This window comes from Pezoporus flaviventris, unplaced genomic scaffold (genome assembly GCF_033815535.1).
Source record: "Pezoporus flaviventris isolate CSIRO_AGI_PZ_B2104156 unplaced genomic scaffold, CSIRO_AGI_Pfla_v1 ptg000059l, whole genome shotgun sequence".
NCBI lineage: Eukaryota > Metazoa > Chordata > Aves > Psittaciformes > Psittacidae > Pezoporus > Pezoporus flaviventris.
In genome coordinates, this window is record NW_026892607.1 from 2,808,596 (window position 1) to 2,823,634 (window position 15,039).

General features: G+C 43.3%; 1 protein-coding gene across 1 annotated transcript; it reads right to left on the reverse strand.

Annotated features, from left to right (window-relative positions):
* Nucleotides 1–1,367: 1,367 nt before the first annotated feature.
* Nucleotides 1,368–14,747, reverse strand: ZRANB2 (zinc finger RANBP2-type containing 2). The gene is made up of 10 exons (XM_061469758.1): nucleotides 14,546–14,747; nucleotides 14,159–14,211; nucleotides 13,668–13,776; nucleotides 12,233–12,315; nucleotides 10,130–10,206; nucleotides 9,428–9,565; nucleotides 8,428–8,600; nucleotides 6,070–6,156; nucleotides 3,710–3,874; nucleotides 1,368–3,194 (listed from the first exon to the last, which is right to left on the reverse strand). The coding sequence occupies exons 1-10, from the start codon at nucleotides 14,599–14,601 to the stop codon at nucleotides 3,131–3,133; spliced, it is 1,005 nt and encodes a 334-aa protein (XP_061325742.1). The 5' UTR covers nucleotides 14,602–14,747; the 3' UTR covers nucleotides 1,368–3,130.
* Nucleotides 14,748–15,039: the final 292 nt, after the last annotated feature.

A 15,039-nucleotide genomic window follows, 5' to 3' on the forward strand; every position in this document is an offset into this window, starting at 1 on the left:
TCCCTGCCTGTGGCAGGGGGTTGGAACTGGGTGAGCTTTAAGGTCCCTTCCCACCCAAACCATATGTGCTCTACACTGACAATCAGAAAAGTTTCATGTCAGCATCTTCAGCAGTGGGAGTATTTTCCACTACTCTTTAAATAATGTTCAATGATTTCCAGTGACAGCACCATTGAATCTGAAATGTTTAAAATGATAATCAATACAAGCCCGTGGTGCAACACGTCACCCCCACCAGAACAAGGCATGGCCACTGAGCAATGCCTAATGCACTGGAAAGGACAAAAATACCGCAGATCACGCAGTGTAACAGCTAACTGCAAGAGTTAAGTATAAGTAAACTCAAGTTAGTGAAAAGTAAACTGAAGTTAGTAAGTTTAAGTTAGTGGGAAGTAAGACCCAACACAAAGCCTATTTAATCTCTGGTTGTTCATCACAGTGGTTTCTATCACACAGCAGTGTAGAGGAGTTAGCGGAAATGAAGCAATCTTAGTTTAAAATATTCCAACACTCACGTTTTAATGGCTTTTATCATTGACTGAAGAAAACTTATTCATCAGGGAATTTTAAAGTTGCCCAATTTATATAAAGGCCAGTGTTACCTCAAATCCCTTTCCAGTTTTCACTTCCTACAGAAGAACACTTGTGCAAACCCACCCTGACTACCCATGAATGTATTTAGTTTTTCTTAGAAAAGCACATTACCCTTAAACTTGACCTAATCTCCACTTCCTCCTGCATGATGAACATCACTGATCTTTGATAAAGCTGCACACAAATACCAGTTTATTTCTGCAGGCAGCAACTGATCTGATTCCAGTGAATACATTGAGGGCAAGGGAATAATTTCTAGTGAAACTGAAAAATATACTGTTAGGTCACTGAAGACCATTGTATCCCAACCCACACCAACTCTCCCCACAGTAATGCCACAGCCTTCTACTCCCTGAGCCACAGCCAGCTTTGTGTCTGAGCAGAGGTGAACCATATCAGGTCTGATCACTTGGTTCTCACTTATTTGCTGATCCAGTAACTACAAAGAGGTATTTTGCATGCAGACAACCACAGCCACTGTGCCTTTGTCATTTAGAATGTAGAAATTAAAGTAATTTAAATATACCTCCTCTAAGAACAGCCTGAAAAGAAGATAAGGAAATGAAAATGCCTTGAATTTCTTAACAGCTCATTTTAAATGTGCTGCTGTTTGAATCCTGAAGCATTTTCAGTACTTAAAGAACTGAAACAATCTGAAAATGCATGATATATACGGCCAGGTAAGGATATGAACCACCCTTCTTGCACTGCAGTCACACCACCACATGTACATGGAAGGATTGCTTTACATTTCCAAGAGAAAGCACTTGCTGCACAGTTGACTCACAGGCTTTATTTACACTTGTCTACAGAATCATTTTGCCTTACATTTTGTCTAAGCCAAATGAAATCATCACTTCCCTTTGTCTGGTAGTCTATTTGCTAAATGTAAAAACTTCCATCTGTTAAGTACAGCAACAATTGTAATACAAAGCACAAGGAGAAAACCCAAAGGCTAACAACATCGCATCTAGCGGCTCCAATCTGTACAGTTTAGTAGTTGGACTGAAGTTGTCAGAGGCAGTTACAAGACTAACCTGCTCTTGTGCAACCTACACACACCTAGCACTGAAATTAGAAAAGAAAGCATTAAAGAAGAAACTGCAGAGCATTTTTTCTTCTGCAAAAAAGAGATTATCAAAATATCTCTACACCAAAACCATTTTGCTTCTACATCAGTCCAAAAGAAGTGTCTTAAAATAAAAGGAAGAAAAGGAAGAATCTGGTTTTTAAATGTTGCTCCGTTTGCTTCTATGCAGTTCACTTTAAAAAGCAGTGGTCAAAAAGGAGTTTGGAAGCTCTAGGACTCAAGTAAATGCAGATATATTGCTGTTTGCTCGCTTAAAAAGAAGAACTTTCCTTAACATACTTACCTTGTGATGGCACTGATGATACTTAAACCTTGCTTAACCAAACGGAGCTCAAGAGAGACCAAGTCTTAACATGGTATTGCTATCCAAATAGATTCAATGAAGCATTTTAAGCCATAAATTATGTTTAAGGGAAAAAGAATGACTGATGAAGAACACATTTAGGGTGTCAGCACTTTCTACAGAGTTTATTAATTCTCACTTTTAAATATAAATAAAATTCAGATACCTTAAAAATTTTAGTCAGCCCCAAATGAGTTTTACAGACGGCCTGCAGAAGCTTCACTTGATTCCAAGAAACTAGTTCCACATGCCTCCATCTCAAGAGTAGCTCCTAAAGTTATCCTTTTACAGGAGAGGATTGCTGCGTCCAGGGTTCATGTGGGTGACACCAGCACAGCCAGTACCCTCTGCAAAGGGCACGTTGCTGATGGCAGCAAATCATTCCTACTGATAGGCACTGGCAGCTATGGGATACCAGCTTTGGAGAGGACAGTGCCCAATGTCTCAAACATCCTTGCTTGGAAGGAATGAGGTCTAATATGCTCTCTACAGAACCATCTGCTGCTCTGGGTATTTAATAACTACTGTGCAGTGAGCAGAGCTAAAGAGAGGGGAATCCACCTCTACTTCAACACAGAAAACCAAACAATAACTAGACCTAAGTACTCACTACTGTCATCCAGTGGGTAAGCCCAGCCCTACAGCTACACTAATCTTGTGTGGTCCCGTATGAACAAACTCAGGAGCTGGATGCAGAAAGCTTATGGGTTCTTCTGCATTCCTCAGATACTTCTTCTAATCGTCACATGAAGAGCAAAGTGAAGTTGGAATGTACCTGCTCTTACATGCAAGAAAGCCAGGAATTGAGTGAGAGAGTCAGAAACTGAGCAACTGAGTCTTGAAAAATAATAACTCCCCTCTTTACTCAAGTAATAAATCCTCACACCTCCTGTGAGGAGTTTATGGCTTAAAATGCTACCTCACGTTTTGTTTCATGAACAAAGCTGCAGGTTTCCAGAAAGCAAGGACAGACATGCACCTCTACTAGCAGATTTAGCACTTCTGACCAAGTAAGACACCAACTTCTTAAAAATGTCTCATGCACTGACTGGAATTTGTTTTTCCTGGGTTTTTTGTTTTTTTTAAAGGTGAGCTTTAATACATTATTTCTTTTTAGAACTTGTACGGGAACCAGAATGGGAAGATCCAGATGATGATCTGCGGCGTCTGCAAGATATAAATGGAGAAAGCATGCAAAGAAATGAGTTGAAGTTAATTTTAGCACCCACTTTGAGTAGTCTGTATCCTACAATAGCTGGAAGCAAAATGTATCTGACAGGGGCCTTATAAGGATATAGAAATAAATTTAAACCACTTTAATGTCATGAAAGTGAATTTAATGCTAGAAGTTTAATACTGAAAGTAGAATACAGCTTCTAAAGGCAATATTTACTTATGAAACTAAATCACTAATGTATACATTAATGCTTTCACACACTGAAAGATGGGGACCTAGGTCTTTCTATGGAACATGATTCTACCAGGAGGAAGTTTCATTGGGGAGAAGCAATTACAGAGGTTTTAACAAGAAGTAAAGAGTAGGGGAAGTGAGAAAACTACTTTAAATATCAGAATAACTAATCAGATTCAACTCCTTCCCAGTGAATCTCAAGTCCTTCAGAAAAAATAAATAAAAATCACACATTTAACTACACCCATTCTTATTCTACATAAACCCAAACCTTTCGGGTGACCGTGATCTCGATCGTCTTTTTTTGCGATCACCAGATGAAGAAGATCGAGAACGACTTCGCTTCTTGCTTCTCTCGGGGGAGGAGGAAGAACGAGAGCTCGAGTAAGATCTCTTTCTTGGGGTGGAAGACCCCCTGTAGGACCTGGAGCTGGATCTTTATTGATTAAGAAATAAATGAGATTTAATTCTGGTATAATATAGGGAGAACAAAGAAAGAAAGAACATAAAGAGACAGTTTTCACACTCACTACTCTAGCTGCGTCAGTGCTTTGTCAAAGAAACACGCGGATGCTGTAATACTTACTCCTGAGTTACCTGCCAATAAGCACTTCTAAAGCCAAAGTAGTATTCTTATTAAATTTTCCTAGTGGTTTTTTGCTATAGAGACCACCAGTAAATTGGAAACCTCTTTCCAGCATGCACCAGAATGATGCACGTGGATAAAGAGGGGATGGCAGACTCGGGTAGGAAGTAGCCTGTGTTAAGGACCTTCCTCAGTACTTAAACTCAGATCAAAGTGGCTTGAAAACCACTGAGGTGATGCTGATTTAACAGTGATTCACCTCCTATTAAGAGGTTTGCAATGTTCATCTTACTACAACAGTAAGAACCCTCTTAAGGGGTATTTACAAATATCACAATAATTTGTGTAGAAAGTAAGAATTTTCACAACCAAAAGATTTTTAAAACCTCTTACAATACAGTAATTTTGGCATTAAAAAAACCTGTAAATGACCAGCTTCACTTACAAACACTCAAAAAATCACTCTTGTTATCTAAAAGAATTAAATGAGGAAAAGAAACCCACCTGTGGAAAAAGTGATAGAGCTGTAAAGTCCTAAGCTCTAATTCCAAATTTACATCAAAACACCTGAGTCTTTCTTTTTTTCAGTAAGATGGATAAAACATTTTACAAGCCCCAACAACACAGTGTATGTGGTTGGTAAAATATTTCCACTGTAAATCATAATAGTAGGGCAATTCTATTTCCACAAGCTCATACTTTGAGCACACTCCGCGGGTGCTGTACTGAGTCCCCGCAGCACCCATAGGGGCACAGCCACTCCTTTCGCTCCTCCCAGAAGCACAGACTCCATCTCACGCTGACCCTCACATAACCCTCAGCATGTTCTGCCACCAAAGGGTGCTGGCACCATCTGTGACTGATCTTCCTGTCACAAAACTTCCTTGTTTACAGTTTTAAGATTCTCTGGACACGTGGAGGTGGAACAGCTCCTCATGCCATGGCAAAAGGCAAGTCCTGCCAACAGGATGCCTGTGCAAGGACACCTCAAGGAAGTTCTGTGCTTTGTCACTCTTCTCCACACGAGTCAGTAACTGCAGCAAGCTCAAGGTCCTGTAGGCTTCTCACGTGATTTACTATCAACACTTTGATTCACTGATTTTTATATCCCACGTTATAAAGATAATGACAGTCCTACCTAGTGGAAGATGGATACACAGAATCCTAGACTGCTTTGTGTTTGGGTTGTGTTAGAAGGGAGCTTAAAGCTCATCCAGTTCCAGCCCTGCCACAGGCAGGGACACCTTCCACTACAGCAGCTTGCTCCAAGCCCCTGTGTCCAACCTGGCCTTGAACACTGCCAGGGATGGGGCAGCCACAGCTTCTCTGGGCACCCTGTGCCAGCGCCTCAGCACCCTCACAGGGAAGAGCTTCTGCCTAAGAGCTCATCTCAGTCTCCCCTCTGGCAGGTTAAAGCCATTCCCCTTGTCCTGTCCCTACAGGTCCTTGTCCCAAGCGCCTCTCCAGGTTTCCTGCAGCCCCTTTAGGCACTGGAGCTGCTCTAAGGTCTTCCCTTAAGAAGCCTTCTCTCCTTCAGGCTGACCCAGCCCAGCTCTCTCAGCCTGGCTCCAGAGCAGAGCTGCTCCAGCCCTCGCAGCATCTCCATGGCCTCCTCTGGACTCACTCAAGCAGTTAAATAACTTAAAATATACATTAATTAAGTTCTCACTAAACACAAACCCAGAATTATAGCGTATTTTCTAATGTCCTTCCACATCAAGTAGCCAAAGTCGAAAGAGTCAAACCAGCAGAAAATGCTGAAGCAGGTGAACATGCATTCAAATCCTTCTTCCTTCCAAGTGATGATCTCTGGCATTCACTCATCTAGCTTAGATTCAACTTAACCTCTTCAACCAAAACCTGGTATTCTCAAGAAACACACGTGTAGTGGGAAGCACCTCGTGCAGTGACCCCAAGGGTTCTGACCTCCAAGATACAAGAGAGTGAATGTGCTCTGACCAGCATAATTTTACGATGAAATCAACAAGCGGTTGGTTCTTCTGCCCTTTTTTCTCTCTGCAAGGAGAGAGTTCTACCTCATTCACCTTGATTTCGACCCACGAGATCTAGAGTGCTCCCTGGAACTGGAACGAGATCTTGATCTGGAACTGGAAGAACTTCTTGAATGGGACCTGAAACAACATGGAAGATTTTTTTTCCCCATGTCTGACTTGTATTTAGCAGAAAAGCTGCTGCTGTCAGCAGCAGAGACAACGCTGCATTGAGACAGTTTGGCATAGAGTCACTAAAGCAGTGACAATTTCCGCCTGCTCCCCCGGTACCACCACAGCACATTGTGAAACAGAAACTTTAACATAGTAAGATGGTGCAATTAAATTACAAAGTCAGCTTTTAGCTTACGTTTCCTAAAACAAAGCACAAACATTAAACAGAATTGCAGTTATTGGGCAAATGAAACAACTGCCCATCTATTAACTATTTCATTAAACCAATGCCTTGACTTTTAATGACATTTAAAACCAATGCCTTAACCTGCAGCCCACCACTCCTCTGAACAGCAGAGCAGGGCAAAGCATCAGGACTAACTATCCCGCATCTCCCCACATCAGTTTTCACAAGCATTTTGAAGCAGTTTCAAGTTTTCATCCAGATTTCCCCCTGCATTAACAATCAGCAGTAGTTAATTCTGGGTTCAAGTACAGACATTTCCAACACCCCTTATAACTTGTCAAAATGACTTCCCGTTTTTTCATGCTGATGGATTTTCTTTAAAGCAGAAACCATAAGAGAGATGTAAAAACAGTAGTGGACTTGCACTGACATTGTAAAAAGAAGGTATTGCAATCAGACTGTAATAAACTTTAAGGAAAAAAATCTATTATACATGCAGTCATTATCTCCCTATTTATATTGTTACCACGTCTTTTTCATTTTCCTGTAAAACAGAAGCAGTATGAGCACATGCTACCTAGGAAATATATTTAAACCTTTTTAAAGAACACAAAGAAGTGTCCGCAAACGGCAGCTGACATTTCCAACTACTAATCTGTAGCTAGAAGCAAAAAGTTCAACAGGAAGTTAAATGATCCCCAGCAAATACCAGTTATTTCAGTTAACATTTGTGAATCAATGAGCAAACTCATGGCGAGATGAAGCTCTGTCTCCTTTGACCTTCCCACCCCTACACCTAAGAACTGCCCTCAAATGCAGCTCACACTGGGTCCATGCTGCCCTCAAACAGGACAGTGTACCCACTTTCTCATAGATCTTGCCCCCACCTTCCTTTGCAGAGGTGTCCCTGCCCATGGAAGGGGGGTTGGAACTAGATGATCACAAGGTCCTTTCCAACCCAAACTATTCTATAATGATTCTACGATGATTCTGTGATGAAATTGCTTACAGTGGCCAGCTTCATCACCCTCATTCAGGCTGCTCCTCCTCAGAGCTACAGGACATTTGAAGAATGCGGTGTCTCACAGTATGGACTATGAAGAGCTTAATTTGTCACAGAAGTAGCAGAACAGAAAAAAGCATGACAGCAATGGCAGGGGAAAGACAACAGAGACAGTGGCCGACACCTGGTTAGTCTGAAGGGCTGAAGAGTTTGGGCAATGGCCACCGCAGGGAGAGCAGAGTGGTGCAGTTACAGAGCTAAGAAGGTTAGAAGAAACTTGAACTTTACGTGTATGAACTTTATATATAACCCTATACTGATGTGAGGTCTTAAATCTACCAGTATCATCCTCGTATTAGTTGTAAGGCAGCTAAAAAGCTACAATATGATTTACATCACCCAACTGCACAACATTTATTGAATTGTTCATATATTACTGAATTTAAAAATAATAATGTGAGATCTTCAATCGGCCCCATACGCTTTTGTAGTGGTCCCATGACCAATATAAACCTTCAGTGTTCTTCTGACAGTGCTGCCACTGTACTTAAAGCTGTGTCTCCTGCCAAGTTCAAATTTCTTGTCGTTATTTCCAGGCTATTTTCCATTCTGTCCTTTCCCTGAATCTGCCTTTACTGCATCATCACTGCCCTCTTCTGCCTCCTCCCACTCTAACCACAGCACCCTCTGCCTCTGTTAAACAGCTCTACTCAACACTGCTAAAAACCAAAGTTCACCCATTGACTCACAAAATGCCAACAAGCCTAAAAACAAAATTGAAAATACGTTACATTTTAACATATTTGCAGGATTCAATTGAAATATCAACTTAAATTTGCTAAAACAAGCAGCAAGACACAGGAAACCTCTGTCATGAGAAGCCACAGAAGGTCAGAAGAGAACATTATCTACCTGCGTAAATTCTGTACATGAAATCATTAACATTATTAAACTAAAATTGTAAGGCAATCAAGAAAAAAAAAAAGTAAAAAAAGAAGTTAGATACTGACATTTTGCCTGGCGTTACCCTTGACCTGTACCCGTTTACCTGGACCTAGACCTTGAGCTTGAATGAGAGGATGAGCGTGATGAAGACCGCGAGTGGGAAGACCGAGACTTAGAGCGACTGCGCCTATTGGATTTCTTTTTCTTATTAGTGTCCTCTTCCTCACTGGCATCAAGATTATATTTTGAGAGGTCAGCATCATCTTCATCCTCATCCTGAAAAAATGCAGATCCACAAAAATACTTCAGAAACACTTGGATTGTTTTCTCCAGTTATTGTTTTTTGCCTATTCTGGGGTTCATTTTGTGGCTCTCAACCTCTGAAATACTGCTGGTAGTGCATGTCCTCAGATCCAAGTATTTTAAGAGTAAGGAGTGACTGAAATAATTATTTCAAAGCAAACTAATATAAAGCCTGGAAAAACTCCATCTGAAGTCCCATTTCTGTTATTTAATGAAGCTAATGAGAGCACAGACATTCATTTTGCCAGTTACTTTAACTGAGTGCCTGGAAGAATCTGCAGATGCAAAATCTAGAGCCAAAGCACAATTCTGCAGACACATGTGTCATGGGCAGGACCTGGTGACTGCTGTGTAAATAATAAGCACATATGCAGGTCTCTGCAGGACTACCGTGCAGAGATGTGGACAATCCACTATGTGATCATGTATTTCTGAAAAGATGGAAAAACTCACTTTATTCCGTTTATAAAATAGAAATTGGACATGGTTTTAAAAGGCGAAGGGTAAAACTCAACAATATTCCCTTTATATGGTGTCCATAGACAAAGGTTCCAAACACGGATCTCGTAACTATTGATTCTGATCTCAGGTAAGTTTTAAAATCACGTATCTGTGACTGCAGGTATTTAGAACAAAACAGCTTGTGCACATTACTTCACAGAAGCTGTAGCACTATTATTCAATAGCTGCTCCTCCACATTGCTCGAAAGGCAGCTAAAGGACAAACCAAACCCTACCCACTACTACTACACAGCACTATAGTAATGATTAAAGAATGATAAAAACTCCAAACATGTTACCTCATCCAATTTATATTTGGAGAGATCTTCATCCTCATCCTCTTCATCTTCCCCTTCAGACTCCTTATCTTCTACTTCCTTCAGGATAGATGCAGGACCAACTGGCTTCCCTCTGTACTTTTTCTTTTTGCGTCCAAACTAAGAAATGTTATTTCATTAGAATATGATAGAATCAAAAGTAATTTAAATTAAAACCTGTATTTTTTTATAAGTACACATAAATTTCACATAAGATATTGCTCAAAGGGAAAGAGAAGTACCATAAAACATCAGTTAGCAACAAGAACATTTCTGAAGAGATGCTTGTCTTGGGTACAGTTAGTGCCCAAAGGCAAGCTGGATGAAAATCTGAATTTAACAAGAGTATTTTATATTTGTGTCTATGGGTTATCTTTATTAAACAACACTGAACATCTGGCTGAAAGCAACACCCATGACCCTGGAGCCACCTCTTGAAGAAGTTTAACAAACTCAGCTCGTACCAGTTTAATTTTAATTCATTTTTACTTTTTACCCACAAAAGACAAAACAGATACATCTACCTTCAGTTCGAAACTCTCACACTTGAGCATTTGGCAGAGAGCTGTATCACAACATATTCTTGATCAGCACTCTTCTAAGGAAACCAAATGCAAACATATCCTAAACACGCACATCACACAGTACCTGTGCCTCCAGAGCAGCACATGCACCCAGTCTTACCTCATCATATTCCCCATCTGATTCCTCACGCTCTATATATTCAACATTCTCTCGTTCATTAAATCCTCCTCCGTACCCTTGAAAAAGGGGGAAAACAAGACAAATCTCTCAATCTGCACCAAATTCAGCTACAAGAAGCATAAAGTTTATTCTAAACTTTCACAGAGGCTCAGGAAGCCTTCAGTGGTTTATAAATATGTGCCTCAATAATGTAACAGGATCTCAAGAGGAACATGAATTGTTCCTACACACATTTATTAAACAGAAACCTAATTGAGCAAATGGATTAAAACACAATACAGAAGCTAGAGAGCTTAAAACAGTGGGAAACAAAAATATAAAAGAAATGTCAGGATTATTGCTGTGCTTCCCGGAAGAGCTGTGGTGGGGCTGTGGTGCCTGACAGCTGCCCTGTGTGGATGCACACAGGCATGTACCCAAGGGGCTAGAACAAAGGCTACTGTACTCCAAGACTGAAATCCCACCTTAGGGAGCAAGCAGCCAGTAGCCAACTCAGGAAAGCAGTGAACAAAACACAAGGTGGGAACACACTGCTCAACTGCTTCCCTTGGCTTCAGCCAGGTCACACATGCATGCAGCCCCTGGGTATCACAATTCTTTTGGACATGCACTCAGATATAGCTCCTCAGGGAGCCACAGCAATGAAAGGATCTTGCAGGCGCATGGAATTGTATGAATGCCAAGATTTGCCTTAGGAACCTCTCTGTTCCTTTGTCTAACGTGAGAGGAACACCTGAAGGGATCGTTTTTGTTTCAGCTGCCTCTGTAACTGACCCCAAGTGTATGCAACGTGCTGGGTGTCCTGCACGTGACTGGCAACGTCTAAGGGACACCAGAACGTGGAACAATAATGAAATAGTTAAAATACTCAATTATATGAAATATATTAAATCCAATTAAATATTCTTAATATTCTTTCAGTATTAGATGCAAGTATTAAAAAATATTCTTTTGAATTATAAACTGTGTGCTCTTCTTCATGCTTCTTTATATATAGAATCATAGAATAGTTAGGGCTGGAAAGGACCTTAAGATCATCTAGTTCCAACCCCCTGCCATGGGCAGGGACACGACAAACAAAACCATGTCACCCAAGTGCATATGCATTATTGTCACACCCCATGCATTAGCTTCTCAGCCTGATCCCATTTGCAGCAGCACCAGTACAAATGCAGGACTGCAGTGTAAGGAGATCCTCCGGTCTAGTTACCACTGGGCTCATTATTAATGCAGGAGGAACTCAGAATGTGTCCAAGCGTGACCAAACCTAAACCTCATTAAGAGGTGACAGTCTGACCTACACAACCTTCAAACCCTGTTCTGGGGGATGCTGAGGCCTCCAGCAATGGACATTGTGCATACACTGGGCCTTCTGGAGTTGAACGCAGACTGTATTACTCCTTCCAAACATCTTAGTAACAAAATCAAATATAGGGGCAGTTTAATCTGTTGACTTTCCATATGAAACAATCATATAGTTAACACACCACTAAAAGTAATCAAATCTAAGAACCTACTTATATTATAAGTCCAAGACTTATTTACATATGGAAATTCATCCAACTTTCATACAATCACAGACTGGTTTCTGTTGGAATGGAGCTTAAAGCTCTTCCAGTTCCAACCCCTGCCACAGGCAGGGACCCCTTCCACTAGAGCAGCTTGCTCCAAGCCCCTGTGTCCAACCTGGCCTTGGACACTGCCAGGGATGGGGCAGCCACAGCTTCTCTGGGCACCCTGTGCCAGCGCCTCAGCACCCTCCCAGGGAAGAGCTTCTGCCTAAGAGCTCATCTCAGTCTCCCCTCTGGCAGGTTAAAGCCATTCCCCTTGGCCTGTCCCTGCAGGCCATTGGACAAAGCCCCTCTCCAGGTTTCCTGTAGCCCCTTTAGGCACTGGGAACTGCTCTAAGGTCTCCCCTTCAGGAGCCTTATCTTCTCCAGGCTGAACCAGCCCAGCTCTCTCAGCCTGTCAACTTTGCTGGTTCTGCTGTGAAAACACCACCTTTAATTAAATTACACTGAAATTTATAAAAGGAAGTCCTCTTACAGCAATTTGAGTAGTTTAAAACCACACACATCTTACCTGTCCTTTCCTCCAATTTTGCGTACTTTGGAGTATTACACATATTGCATTCTGATCTTCTGGCCCAGTTCACGTTACCACATCTTCAGAGGCAAAAAGAATGAAACAAAAATAAGACACATTTTATTTCAAATCAAAAAGCTTAAGTGCTGAGGCAACACTTAGAATAAATCATAGAATCAGAGAGTGGTTTGTGTTGGAAGGGACCTTAAACCTCATCCAGTTCTAACCCCCTGCCACAGGCAGGGACACCTTCCACTAGAGCAGCTTGCTCCAAGCCCCGTCCAACTTAGCCTTCAAAATAAGAACTATTACAAAAATGTATTTGTCAAGTTTTAGCAGTGATCTGGTAAATCTCCATGGCAACAGTCCTCATAACATAATTGCTTGAGAGAGTCTCTGGGTATTTCACAGGAATGAGGATGACGGGAAAGTGACCATACTGGAGAAGTGAAGGGGAAAGAAAAGGCACATGGCCAAGTTTACAGGGGTAGCTGCACAAAAAGTGTTAAGACCCCTCACTGCTCTCCACTAGTGGCATTCATGGTTTAGAGGGGTTAATGAAGAAGGTACCATGGGTATAATCTTATCAGCAGTCATCATCCCTCACCGCTGCAGTTACCTGCTTCTGCATTCCTATCTTATGACCTCCTAGAAGGCCACTCAGGCTTCCTCCATTTGTAATGCTACCCTCAAGCACTGCTCAGCCCCAGAGAGAAGAGGAGAAAGTCTGTAAGACCCAACCTAACTATAAACTTGGAGAGACACAGCAATCCTGAAGGCATCAAGCAGATCCTCTCAGATACTGGGGTCCACAGCATTGCCCAGGGAACGTGCTGCTGTAGGACAGTGCCACTGGAAATCCATCAGACTGAAAACAGCTCAATGCCAACACGAAAAAAGAACAGAATTCCAGGTTTCACTGCTCAGACAGCTCAAACAGCAAAGCCTGAAATCCTTCAAGTGCTCCTTTCAAAAATCCAAGTGTTTTATTAAAGCAGACCTTTTCTAATTGAGGTCTTAACATTCCCAACTGATGCCTTGGAGAAATACCTGAGGATTTAACCATGGGCTAAACTTGACTCATTACGTGTTTAGCGAATGTTAACAAAATATCACGCTGCAGTGTGGGTGTTACTTCCATCCACATGTTATCTTCCAAACTTGAGAAGTGTCCAGCTTATCAGAGAAAAACATGAACTTTTACCTACCTATCTTATTTTTAACCTTTTCCCAGCCATGTTAAATAAGCTGCTCTCCAGCAAGCAAAACTGAATGCTAGCCTCACATCCGAACACTATGAGTGGAACCTGTGTGAGTTTTGACCATTCTTCCTCAACTGTACAAGTAAATGTACAGTGACACAATTAAGAACCAGGCTGTTTGAGGTGTTGTGTGGCGCTACAAGAACACTGCACTCTGTAAGAGGCCGTACGTTTTACACTGCCAGTCGTTAGCACTGAAGAGCCCACGACTCTTTTCAGCAAGTGTCTTCCCTATTTCAGTCCCTCCAGCTTTCATCATTTTGGCTTCTGTCGTTTTTTCTGGAAAAGAAAAACAAAGACACAAAGAACAAACAGCTCTCAAACATCTTGCTTCATGAATATATTATTTTTAAATGGATTTAATACTATTTTTAAATGGCAGAAAGAGATGAGGAGACAAAGATCACAGAGTCCCATTCTGGTTTGTCTTGGAAAGGAGCTTAAAGCTCATCCAGTGCCAACACCTGCCATGGGCAGGGGCACCTTCCACCAGAACAGGTTGCTCCAAGCCCCTGTGTCCAACCTGGCCTTGAACACTGCCAGGGATGGGGCAGCCACAGCTTCTCTGGGCACCCTGTGCCAGCGCCTCAGCACCCTCACAGGGAAGAGCTTCTGCCTAAGAGCTCATCTCAATCTCCCGTCTGGCAGCTGAGACACTCACCTCTTCCACATCTGTTACAGTTGGTTCTTCTCGCAAAGTTTACATTCCCGCACCTGAAAACAAAAGCGGAGCGAGAACGAAGACGCTGGTTAACGCTGGAAAATGCACTCACGCGAGACTTAGAAGAAAACCACCTTTATATTTCCAGCTGAATTGGTTCCAAATCAGAACACGAATTTCCCCAGGCCCTGCGCGCCCCGTGATGCCGGAGCTGTGCAGCTCTGCAAGGGGGGAAACTGACTCGGACCGCGCCAGGCCGGCGGGAGGAGGCAGCCCCGGGGGACCCGGCGGCCGCGGCTCCCCGGGCCGGTGCTGCCCCGGTGGCGGGCGCTGTGCTGCGGCGGGCGCTGCCCCCGTCCCGTCCCGTCCCGCCCCGTCCCCGCTCACTTCTTGTCGGGGCAGATCCAGTCCCCGTCGCTCACGCGGAAATTCTTGGTCGACATCTTGGGCCCCACCGAGCCGAGCGCCCAGCACCGCGCCAGAGGACCAGGGCCCTGCGCGGGCCGGGCTGCCCCCCGCGCCTGCGCCCTGCTGCCGCCCGCACGGATTCTGCTCAGGCAGCGGCCCGGGCGCCTCAGCGCGGCCGGCGGGAAGAGCGGACCGAAGGAAGCGCGCCCCCCAGCGGGGAGGAGGGCTGCTGCGGAGGCGCGCATGCGCAGTGCGCTCGGCAGCCGTGGCGGGATTGCGCTGAGGGGAGAGGGGCGACGCGGAGCTGGAAGCCGCGCTGTGAGGCGGGGAGCCGGTCCCCGGCAGCCCGAAAGCGTGAAAACCAACACTACAGAGCTCCCTTATTCATGGCAGGTGCCTGTCCTGCGGCTGTTGCTGTGGCGTTTGTCACCACAAAGTCCCAGCTGGGACAGACGTGCCCGAGCTCCTGCGTG

What these genes read in the sequence shown, in the direction of transcription:
- ZRANB2 (XM_061469758.1), bottom strand. Translation starts at nt 14,601, where the DNA reads ATGTCGACCAAGAATTTCCGCGTGAGCGACGGGGACTGGATCTGCCCC. An exon ending in CTGTAACAGATGTGGAAGAG is followed by an intron (nt 13,777 to 14,158) that starts GTGAGTGTCTCA and finishes TTTCTTTTCCAG; the next exon opens with AAAAAACGACAGAAGCCAAA. An exon ending in AGCTCAAGGTCTAGGTCCAG is followed by an intron (nt 6,157 to 8,427) that starts GTAAACGGGTAC and finishes ATGTTGTTTCAG; the next exon opens with GTCCCATTCAAGAAGTTCTT.